The sequence below is a fragment of the Erinaceus europaeus genome, chromosome 8, assembly GCF_950295315.1.
Source record: "Erinaceus europaeus chromosome 8, mEriEur2.1, whole genome shotgun sequence".
NCBI classification, from domain to species: Eukaryota; Metazoa; Chordata; class Mammalia; order Eulipotyphla; family Erinaceidae; genus Erinaceus; species Erinaceus europaeus.
In genome coordinates, this window is record NC_080169.1 from 6,420,555 (window position 1) to 6,432,981 (window position 12,427).

General features: G+C 40.6%; 1 protein-coding gene across 4 annotated transcripts in view; it reads right to left on the minus strand.

The window, feature by feature from the left end:
• Window positions 1-4,257: 4,257 nt before the first annotated feature.
• STARD3NL (STARD3 N-terminal like) overlaps window positions 4,258-12,427 on the minus strand; it is a 48,421-nt gene continuing 40,251 nt past the window's right edge. For 3 of the 4 annotated variants that reach the window (XM_007535245.3, XM_060195847.1, XM_060195846.1), the window contains 2 exons: window positions 5,960-6,036; window positions 4,265-4,454 (listed from right to left, as the gene is read on the minus strand). In XM_007535245.3, the coding sequence (XP_007535307.1) occupies window positions 5,978-6,036 (59 nt within the window). In that variant the 3' untranslated portion in view covers window positions 4,265-4,454; window positions 5,960-5,977. Of the gene's footprint in view, window positions 4,455-5,959; window positions 6,037-12,427 lie in introns of all 4 variants that reach the window. The other variant, XM_060195845.1, reaches the window with a different exon arrangement.

Below are 12,427 nucleotides of genomic sequence, written 5' to 3' on the forward strand. Positions count from 1 at the left end.
TTTCTTAGTTTTCCACAATATACCTTGTAATCTTATAACCTTGCAAAGTACTACTAAATCATTAATAAAGATTTTTAAATGTTGAAAAAGAAGTGATGGGATATAAATTCTATGGAATACAACTCTGTAATCAAAAAAGGTAAGATTGTATCATTGGAAACAAAATGGGTGAAACTGGAAGCAGTTATAACAAGTGAGATAAATACAGTGGTCATGCACAGTTCTCAGTTTTTCCTCTTAAATACTATGAGAAAGTAACCAACTGAACTCTTTGGAAATACACATTTTATATAGTTGTATACATTAGCCTTGTTTACTTGGGAATTCTTTTTGCTCTCGTCATAATCAGCTTCAGTTTCTACAGTAGGTTCTTCTGGAAGATCTACCTGACTCACCAGATACAATTTAACTGAGGTCTACTCCTTGATTCTCATAAACTTGTTTGGGTCCCTTTTAGCCAAATTGTTGACCATCTATTTAAAGAGATTTGAAACTGTTTTGCACTGGGACAGCTTAGAAGCACTAACACTTCATGGGGTGATTTCACACTGGCTGGGGCATTACTAGGTGGTGGGTCCTGTGGCCCAAAATTTCTTAGCGCTTCTGTCCCCAGCTCAGCCTGTGTTACCTTGATCTGAGTGATGCACATAGGGACTGTGGTAGTAGCGGTGGTGGCGGAGGAGGAAATGTGGTGGCAGGGAGCCGGTGTGGCTGCTGGTGTTTTATTTTTCTCAGGCTTCTTTTGTTTACATGCTCTATTAAATGTGGTTGCTCTGTGGAAAATGCTCACAGTCAAAGTGGCCGCTGCCAGTGGGGGCTTTGCAGACTAGTGGCTAGGGTGTGATAAGATTAAAATAAGGACAGTTAAACCACAACCAACTTTACTTTCAAAAGGCCACAGCTAATGGAAAAAAACAAAACAAAACATCTATTTAAACATGTACATATTTGCTATAAAATGAACTCCTGGGCTTGGGGAAGGGAGGGGGCTGGGGGCTCCCCCACTTTCAGTCTACAAAGTGGATTCCAATTAGCTACTATATGAATTGGAAATCTTATGCCCAGAACTGTCCAGATACTGCACCTTTGATCCACTATTTGTTTACTTTTTAATTTATCCATAAAATAAATATCAGCAAGACCATAGGATAAGAGGGTTCAATTCCACACAGTTCTCACCACTAGAACCCTGTATCCCATCCTGTCCTCTGATAGTGTTCTTTATCCCTCTGGGAGCATGGACCCATGATCATTACAGGGTGCAGAGATGGAAGGTCTGGCTTTAATTGCTTCTCCTTTTTAATTTCTTCGTCCAATTCTTTAATTTCTGGACATGGACATTGACCACTCAATCCATACTCCCAGCCTGTTTCTATCTTTCCCTAGTAGGGCAGGGCTTTGGAGAGGTGGGGTTCCAGGACACATTGATGAGGTCGTCAACCCAGGGAAGTCAGGTTGGCATCATAGTAGCATCTACAACTTGGTGTCTGAAAAAGATTTAAGATGTAAAGCAGAACAAAATGTTTAATAATCAGGAACCTAAGGGCAGAACTACAGCAGATGAGCTTGAGGTCTCCATTTTGGTAAAAGCTAGTAGGTTGATTTTAGGTATATTGGGGGGCATGACTTTACTAATTTTTGCCTTAGCCTGACAGCTAACATGTAGATAGGCCAAAGGTATTGTCTAGGGAGATGGTTTTAGGGTTGGAAATAGGACTAGAGAGCTGGATCAAGGAAGAGAGTAGCTCCAAACTATGGGAAAAGTCTATAAATATCGTGAACTGAAAAAAAAAAAAGCCATCGATTTGATCTAGGGCCCATATTTAGTGCAGGAGCCTGTGTAACCTCTGCATCCCTGTAGATCTGAGCTTGTAATATATGGTCACAGCTAAGAACATTCTAGGCTGCACTCATTGCTGGACCCATCTTCCTCGAGTGGTAGAGTATTCTGGCCTAATCTCCCTTCAGAGAATGGGACAGTCCCTACCGTTGTTGATCCATGTTAAGGGCAAGGTCCATTATATTGTTCCTGATGGAGATGACCAGTGACAGTGGAGAGTGGGATCTATTAGAGGTCTGGGCCCATCATGTCTGTGTGAGCCACTGCTTTATTTATTTATTTATTTATTTATTTATTCCCTTTAGTTGCCCTTGTTTTATTGTTGTTATCGATGTCCTTGTTGTTGGATAGGACAGAGAGAAATGGAGAGAGGAGGGGAAGACAGAGAGGAGGAGTGAAAGATAGACACTTGCAGACCTGCCTCACCACTTGTGAAGCGACTCCCCTCCAGGTGGGGAGCTAGGGGCTTGAACTGGCATCATTACACTGGTCCTTAACCTTTGCGCCACGTGCGCTTAACCCGCTGCGCTACCGCCCGACTCCCGTGATCCACTATTTTGACACTGCTTTGAAGGAAAGGGCAGGAAGGACTTCGTATGGCACTAAGATTCCATGGAATTTGATTTATAGATGCAGGTACCTTGGGCTTCATTTCCTCAGTGTAGACTCAGTGCCACAGATCAGTTCTGAGCAACCCTACTGACATAGACTGTAGATTTGGGTAATAACAGTGATTTTTTTTTCTTCACAAAAGCATAAACATGCACAGGTTCTGAGTGAAAACTGTGTAATTAAATATGATATATTGAATCCTGTGAAGCCCTTTAAGGGACCAAAATTTCTTCAGAGTCAATGCATCCAAAGCTTATTAGAAGACATGAATGGTGGTCTGAGAGGTATCATTGTGGATAAGGCACAGGACTCTCAAGCTTGAGGTTCCAAGTTTAATCCCCGGCAGTACATGTATCATAGTAATGCCTGGTTCTCTCTGTCCTTCTATCTTTCTCATTAATAAATAAATAAACAAAATGTTAAGATAAAAAAGAATACATTAATGTCAGACTAAAGTATGGCTAGGGTCAATTAGAATAAGGCTACTAAGCAGTGTGAGCAAATGCTTCCAAACCAACCCAACCCATCCCAGCCAGCATGGACCAAGTAGATGCATTCAAGTCATATATGCATGCTACTCATAGACTTCACGTTCTTGTCTTTGCTCTGAGACTCCACTTTTGGGTGATCTTTGGCTTCTTGTGAGGATTGGCAGTATTCTACTAGTTTATTCCAAAATAGTCTGGTAGGAGCTCTGAGCCAAGTAGGCTTGAAGTTTATGTGTCTCTGTTTCTGAGAGCATGCTCTTATGGTAACACTGCTGAATTCCTGAGGTTTTAGTGACAAGACTAGAAGCTGGGAATCTCATTCACACCCTCTCTACGGAAAGGAGCTTTAGGTTCTCGCTTCCCAACCAGTTTCCTTTCTGTCACTTGGTCCATTAGAACAAGCAAATTGGAGTTTATTTTATGTGTACAAATGGTCCACTTTCTCTCAAACTAGAATTATCACTGTTACCCAGAGATGCATTTTTCTTGAATGACATGAAGTATGATGAAAGACCAGTAGACATGATGCTCTCCTATCAAATATTTAGGGCAATATTCACATTTGAGAAAATAGCTTACAATACAATGTCATTCACTTTACTTCAGGTTAGCCAAACACGAAGAGAAAATATTGACAACCATATTTCATAGTGAGTGCAAAACAAGACCATTTCAGAACCATACAAAACACTATTTTAGGTGTGTGTGTGTATAGTTAGATAGCATAGTGATTATGCAAAGACTCTCATGCCTGAGGCTCCAAAGTCCCAGGTTCAATCCCCTGCACCACCATAAACCAGAGCTGAGCAATAGTCAGGTAAATAAACAGAAAAAAAAAAAAACCACCACTATTTTATATTTAAAAAATGACACAAAATATCTGGTGGCATTCTACCTGTATTCACAACCTCTCCTTATTCCTATTTCATAATTTCAATACTTTTATATGCCATGTACAATACAAAGTATAATGCAAGACAAAAAAACCTGATAATTCTGATATGTTGGATTTTATTACTTATTAAAATTGTACAAAGAATGCATGAGTTAAAAAACACAAAGGGAATGTGGGATGTTAAAAAAAAGAAATACAAAAACAATTTGACAAGTGAAAAAAATTCCATCCTGAGAATCCAAGTTAAAAAAGAAAGATAGTTTGCTTACTGAAAAGCACGATTCCAATATATTAAGAAGTCTTTTAGATTAGGAGTACAGCACAAGACTTTTCTTCAAGTATTCATCAACATATTAGTCTCAGCCTCACTGAATGTATAGAATGGACCATCACGTTACCTTATCAGCCACAGGCAGGCTATTATTACCTTATCAGCCACAGGCAGGCTATTAAATGTGTGTGGATGTGGTACAATGTCTGTGAGGTACAACAATAAATAAACTCTCTTTAGCCATTCAATACAGTCAGCAGTGGGTGTTTCCATTTCAACTTTCAATTGAAGATTCCATCTGCAGCTCTTTTTTCGTTTGTTTGTTTCCTCCAGTGAGAGTTTTTCACACTTAGAAACAGAAACATAAGAATATTTGAAGGAAGTTTTAAAAGGCAAAATGGCACATTATGATGCAGGCTTTTATAACAAGTCTGTGTACCAAAGATGGGATGAGGGACAAGACAACAGAAGAATTTACTCTACAGTTCTTTGGAGAAGGATTAACTACTGACTGTTCCCATGTCCACATTTTAGCTCTCACTCCCTCCAGCTTTATATCTATCTATCTGTCCATCTGTCTGTCTGTCTGCCATTGTATTAGTGCAAGGTATGCACAGTGTTGTTATGTTGTTGCTGTCAGCCAGTGTTACAGAAAGCAGTGGCTGAGATGGTCTAGGTAACCCCTGCTGCGAGCACAGGGCCACCTCGGACGCCAGCCCACCCTTATTCTGGCTTCTCTCTGATTCTAACTCCATCTACTGGTTTTCCTTTCTTTACTAGCAATTTATTTTTATTGAAATGTAACTGACAGATTCGTTTCAGGTGTACAACATAACGTGCTGTGTGCATATATGAGAACATGGTCAGCACGGTCAGCATCCATATGGCTGTAAAAACCTTGAAGATCTATTCTTTCCCTTTAGCTAAGTGTAGCGGCTGATGCCACAGTTAACCTTGTCTTGTATTTCTGAAGCTGAATTGTTTTCTTTGACAATCAGAAGGGGTTTAACAACAACTTGCTTTGTCTTGTAGCCTATCAAGTCCTACAGTTCTCATGGAATGGTAATCTTTCTAAGACACTGGAGAAACAGGTTATTTGAGGGCTACACCAGGCTGCAGTACGAGTCTGTGGGGACACGAGTCTTCGGCTCTACCATTTGATCTCTATGGCCGTGGAGGAACTACTCACTCTGATCTGCAACTGTAAATGGAGGCCTTAATGGCATCTCTGCTTCAGAGGGCTGCTGTCTTGACAGAACACTACAGCTAGGGGTTGTCATGAGATAGTGGTCACAGAGACATTTTGGCTATGGAAAATCCTCAACATTATTCCCTAGAAATGCAAAACTCACAGTACTTTTTCTGACCGGCAAATTTACACTTAAACAGAAAATGCTTATGCCTAGACAGAAATCAGTATTTCGCACTCATCAGTGTTATCAATATGGGAGTCGGGTGGTAGTGCAGCAGGTTAAGCACACGTAGCGCAAAGCGCAAGGACCGGTGTAAGGATGCTGGTTCGAGCCCCCGGCTCCCCACCTGCAGGGGAGTCCCTTCACAGGCGGTGAAGCAGGTCTGCAGGTGTCTGTCTTTCTCTCCCTCTCTCTGTCTTCCCCTCCTCTCTCCATTTCTCTCTGTGCTATCCAACAATGACGACATCAATAACAACAATCATAACTACAACAGTAAAACAACAAGGGCAACAAAAAGTAATATTCTTTTAAAAATATTATCAATAAATTCATGTAAGGCAAATGTGCTGTAAATTGGCACTTGTAACCTTTGAATCTACTCAAAGAAAATGTTCCCTCTTTAACCACTTTGTTGCCATTGTGTTATTTTCAAAGACTTACTTTATCCGCAGCAGTCACTCAGAGTTCTAATAGTGGTTTTTCACTGTCCTGCTTTTCTTCAGCTTCTTCTTCAGATCCTACATAGCAGGAAAGAAGAGAAGGGTACAGTCTTCTATTAAAACCTTCAGCAATTACTACGTCCATGCTTTGTTTGTTTGAAGGTGAGAGAGCACATGCCAGAGTCTGTATGCCAGGGACAGAACCCGGAGCCCTGTGCTCTGAGGCTCAACACCGTAGCCGCTGCCTGGTAGCACTCTGTGGCACAGTAACAGAACATAGTAAATGCGACATGACAGACATAGTTCCCAAGGGATTTAGGTGAACAAAATGGTTGGTCATAACGTGTTACTTCATTTCTTAGAGGAGAAAAACCTTTTTTTTTTTTTCTTTTCCTTTTTTCCCTCCAGGGTTATTGCTGGGGCTCGGTGCCTACACTACGAATCCCCGGCTCCTGGAGACCATGTTTCCCATTTTGTTGCCCTTGTTGTTGTGCTTGTTGTAGTTATGATTGTTGTCATAGATGCTGTTGTTGTTGGATAGGACAGAGAGAAATGGAGAGAGATGAGGAAGACAGAGAGGAGGAGAGAGAGACAGACACTTGCAGGCCTGCTTCACTGCTTGTGAAGCGACTCCCCTGCAGGTGGGGAGATGGGCTCCAACCGGGATCCTTATGCCAGTCCTTGTGCTTCACACCATGTGTGCTTAACCTGCTGCACCACTGCCCGACTCCCAGGAGAAAAACCTTTAAGATAGATCCTATCGCTGCCACTAATCTGTCATCATGAGCTTCATTTACATTCTAAAAATACTCACAGACCCCATAATTACCATTCCCTGCCATTCCTCCGTTCGCAGCTGACAAGCTGCCTTAATTTTTCCAAGAGCAAATGACTTAATGGTTTCAATAATATAATAACATGTCTGAAAATCACCTGTCCCTAGTGAGTGAGACAGTGGTGAAGGTTCCTACTGGTCACTTCTGACACGGTCACACTCACAGCTATTCTGGGTCACTGTCTCATGACCTTTACAGTCACCAGTCATTTCTTTTTGCAATTACTTCCTTAGGTTATATTAAAGAGAAAACAGTATTTGCTACCCATTATATAAATTCTCCTTTTAAAAAATAAAAAAAAATCTAAATGTCTACGAAAAGAACACAACTCCAATATTCTTACATTCCCTTAAAGTTATGTGTCCAGGCCAAGTACGGAACACCTGGTTAAGTGTTCACATTGCAATGCGCAAGGACCCCGGTTCAAGCCCTTGGTCCCCACCTGCAGGGAGAAAGCTTCATGAGTGGTGAAGCAGGGCTGCAGCTGTCTCTCTCCCTCTCCCCATTTCTAACCCCCTCTCCCTCCTAAATTCTTCTCTGTCTATATCAAATAATAAAAAAAAATTTAATTATGTATTTTTAGCTTATGGCAATACAGAAAATTCACATACTATAAAGTGAAAGTAAATAATGAAAAAACATACAAATCATAAGGTCATATTTGATAAGAAATCAAAAATATCTACGTGCAAATCAGAATGCTAGGAGAAAATAACCAGATAAATATATTTCTAGGTAGTCCTAAATTTCTACAATAAACTTAAACTGACTTCATCATTTTTGAATTAGAATTTTTTGAATTCAGGATATAAATAATGGGCAACAGGGCCACAGTTCCATACATCTCACATACAAAACTAGCAGGAAATAAACTAAACTGTCACCACCAATGTTACTGGTAGATCAGATGAACTTTTAATTCTGTTCTTTCCACATTACAATAAAGAGCAATATCACTATGCAGGAGATTTGACTTTATAATTATTCTTATCTTACCAGAGCACTGTTCAACTCTGGCTTATGGTGGTGTGGGATACTGAACCTGGAACTTTGGAGCCTCAGGCATGAGAGTCACTTTGCATAATAACCATTAGGCTATCTACCCCCACTTGACTTTATTTTTTTTAAGTGATGAAAGGACCAGGCTGACTGGTCAAAAACATAAGCTATCCACCCAAAAGAAACAACTTCTTCACAGTTGCTTTTCTCTTGCCAGATACTGTACTTCAAAAGGACATTTTTTTCTTATTACAATGCTGACCTGAATTATAGCCAAGGACAAGTCTGGTCCAGAAGAAAGACCATGAGAAGTCTGAGGAAAGATTGTGTCCTATATTTTTACACCATAAATGTTACAATTCAGGTTAATTCTGTGACAAAATGAAGAGACAAAGGCATGGGGGTGAGAGACTTCCCTTCCCAGCTTCTTAAACGGCTGTACATAGCAGAACTGAAGTGGTTTAACTGTCTTCTCACTTTGAAAGGAGTTTGAGGAAGATGGTCCTACCACATCTTCCTGTTTTCTGGGCTCATTTCCCATCTGTCAGACAACTGGTATCTAAGTAATAATACCTTGATATGTCTTGGAGTTTGGGGATCTTAATTAGACATCCTTTCATTAAGTCACGGTGTGAGTCTTTCATACAATTTAAAAGGTTTTCGGCTCTAGCTGAGTGAGAGTAACGGTACCTCTTCTTAAATAGCAGCGATAGAAGTGGATGAGATTGTCCCCATCTCCATAGGGAAATGATCACACCATACAACTAACTGTAAAGTGATCGTGTCTGATAGGCTGCAGGGTGCAGAGGGTGTGGTGCTCTAACTGGGGCTGTTCCTGTCCTCACAGCTCTTTGTCCTGATTCTTCAGCTGGATGGGCAGGAAGGCCCTTTTAGTGAAGGAAAAGCCATAAGACTGGCTACAACATTAGGCTGCAGAAGGAGCTCTCTCAATACCACTGTGATGGGGAAATGACAGACGGACTCAGTGACCTGCAAGTGCAAAGAACAGAAGCCCTGCTGGCTGGAAGCTGGGGCCAAAGTATAGTAAGTATCTAGGCTTGACCCAGGCTGCCTGCAAGCTCAGTGGAGACCCCAACAGAGGCCAAGCTCACCAAATGCTCCTGGTCAACCCTGAGGCTGTGAGCACAGGCAGAAAAAAAGAACATCATCAACTAAAAAAGAACTAATGGAGAAAGACTCAAAATACACTATCATTTGAACGCCGATGAATACATGCTTAGATACACAGAACAGACACCAAATCATTTGGCAGAGATGGAGTTGATGGAGAGCGTGTTATATAGATGAATATACAAATACATCCTTGTTGATTTACTGGTTACTGCTGCTAAGCTACGCAGATACAGGGATGAACCACAGGAAGTTAAATTTAAAAATAAATGCAGGAGGGAGCAGGAGATGGTGCACCCGGTTAAGTGCTCACTGAAGCATGTGTAGGACTCAGATTTGAGCGCCTGCACCCCACCTACATGGGGGATGCTTCACAGGCAGGTTTTTTTTGTTTGTTTGTTTGTTTGTTTTTACAGAGCATTGCTCACTTTAGGTTTATGCTGGTGCAGGGGTTTGAACCTGGGACTTCGGAGCCTCAGGCATGAGAGTCTTTCTGCATAACCACTATGCTATCTATCCCATGCCCTCTCTGTCCTACTATGTCTCTCTCTCCCCCTCAATTTCTCTCTGTCCTATCAAATAATATTGAAAGGACAAAATGGAATAAATGGCCACTAGGAGTGGTGGGTTTATAGTGCCAACACTGAGCCCAGCTAATAATAATAATAATAATAATAATAAATGAATAAGGAAAAGCAAGAATTTAAAACACCTGACAGGAGACATCAGCAACTGCACACTGCTAGTTTCATAGATGTGTCCCCAGCATTGTTCTTAATGCAAAGCAGTGAGCACCAACCTTTCTGGAGAATATCAAAATCTAGATGGGCAACGATATATTCTCAACAAAACCATTTGTCCAATTAAAAAAAAAAATCACAAGGCAGAAAAGAATAAAAACACTGGGAGTCGGGCTGTAGCGCAGCGGGTTAAGCACAGGTGGCGCAAAGCACAAGGACCGGCATAAGGATCCCGGTTCGAACCCCGGCTCCCCACCTGCAGGGGAGTCGCTTCACAGGCGGTGAAGCAGGTCTGCAGGTGTCTGTCTTTCTCTCCCCCTCTCTGTCTTCCCCTCCTCTCTCCATTTCTCTCTGTCCTATCCAACAACAACGACAACAACAATAATAATAACTACAACAATAAAACAACAAGGGCCACAAAAGGGAATAAATAAATAAAATAAATATTAAAAAATTTAAAAAAAAAGAATAAAAACACTATTATTATTCACAGAGAGAAATATTCCAAAATTTGGGAGACCACATGTTTGACACAACACGTCACCGTACACCGGAACTGAGCAGTGCTCTGGTCTGTCTCTTTCATTATCTCCATAAAACTAAGTAAAAATAAATAATAAAATTAAAAAAGAGCTATTTTAAAAAAACTAAAATCCAGAGTAGAAAATGATTTTTAAAAATACATAATAACGGGAGTCGGGCTGTAGCTCAGCGGGTTAAGCGCAGGTGGCGCAAAGCATAAGGACCGGCATAAGGATCCCGGTTCGAACCCCGGCTCCCCACCTGCAGGGGAGTCGCTTCACAGGCGGTGAAGCAGGTCTGCAGGTGTCTGTCTTTCTCTCCTCCTCTCTGTCTTCCCCTCCTCTCTCCATTTCTCTCTGTCCTATCCAACAACGACAACAACAATAATAACTACAACAATAAAACAACAAGGGCAACAAAAGGGAATAAATAAATAAAATAAAATATTTTTTAAAAATTTAAAAAAGAGAAACTTTAAAAAAATACATAATAACTACAGAAAATAATCATGAGCATAGTTAGGAGAAATGCCAGATTAACAGAAGAAAGAATTTATTAACTTAATGACATAGCAATAGAAGTTATTCCACATTCCATGGGCTGGCGAGACAGCATCATGGTTATGCAAAGAAACTTTCCTGCGTGAGGCTCCAGGGTTCCAGGTTCAAGCCCCAGCACCACCATAACCAGAGCTGAGCAATGCTCTGGAAAATAAATATCCAATGAAGTAACTGAGAGAACTAGAGTAAAAGAAAACTGAAAGAGCACATAAACATCTGATAATAATAAGCACGGAATTGACATGTCATGGCACTCCCCCCCATATGTGAAGAAATGATGGTCTAAACTTACTAAATCTGTTGAATTATTAACATACTCATGTGAGAAGCTAAAGAAATAATCATTCGGATATACAAAGAAATCCTTATGTAAACAACTTTATAGGCAGTGTTTTGACAACTAAAGAAAGTGCATGAAGATGAAAAGAAAACATCAACATTTTATTAAAAAATTTATTTATTTTCCCTTTTGTTGCCCTTGTTGCATAACATTGTTGTGGTTGTTGATGTCGTCATTGTTGGATAGCACAGAGAGAAATGGAGAGAGGAGGGGAAGACAGAGAGGGGGAGAGAAAGACAGACACCTGCAGACCTGCCTCACCGCCTGCGAAGCGACTCGCCTGCAGGTGGGGAGCCGGGCTCCAACTGGGATCCTTATGCCGGTCCTTGTGCTTTGTGCCACGTGTGCTTAACCCGCTGTGCCACCGCCCGACTCCCGGAAACACCAACATTTTAAAGATGTTGCTAAAGGAATATTTAGAAACATATTTAACTATATACTCCGTGATTTAGAAAATTAGTGCAGGTAGTAACAGCAGCAGAACACAGGGCTTCGGTGCAGAAAGTGCTGTTTCCTCTGCTACTTTGTGGGCCGGAGCTAGCAGATCTCTTTCCTTTCTCTTACATGTGCTTCTTAAACTCACTGAAAAAAAAGACAAAAATCCTACAACCCAAAATTTCTAAAAATAGGTGTTCTATCTCCCACTCCCCCTCTCAATTTCTGCTTCTACCTAATAAAAAAAAATGATAAAGCAAATCTGTAAGCAAACCCCTTAATATCCTTTAAAAATACATCTCCTTACATGGTTGATCTTTCTTTCTTTCTTTCTTTCTTTCTTTCTTTCTTTCTTTCTTTCTTTCTTTCTTTCTTTCTTTCTTTCTTTTTTACCAAAGCACTGATCAGTTCTGGTTCATGGTGGGGTGAGGGATTGAACCTGGGACTTCAGAGCCTCAGGCATGAGAGTTTTTTTTGCATAACCATTATGCTATCTTACCCCACCCTGTGAGAACTAAAAGCCAAGACCTTGTTATACAAGGGAAGAGGCAAACATCTTAATTTTAACATTTCCAGTGTCTTTCTTCCTCTCCTATCTCCATTTAGTCATTTAACAGTTATGAATTCTTTATGTGTTAGACAGACACTATACTAGGTGTTGAACACAGACAGGATACAAGCGGGAAGGCAGTCTTCAGATGTCCTCTTAATTACTAAGGCTAAGTAAGTGTCACTTCAAGAAAAGAGAAACCAATTAACTTCTGCAGCTGTTTAATTTTTAGCTACAGGCCTAAGGAGGAAGTTTCTAGGCACATTAATTCTAGAGATAGTTTTACATTTTAATTCTTTACTAAGGTAAACATGCTTACAGTGAAAACAGAACACAAGAAACAAGGACTCTAAATA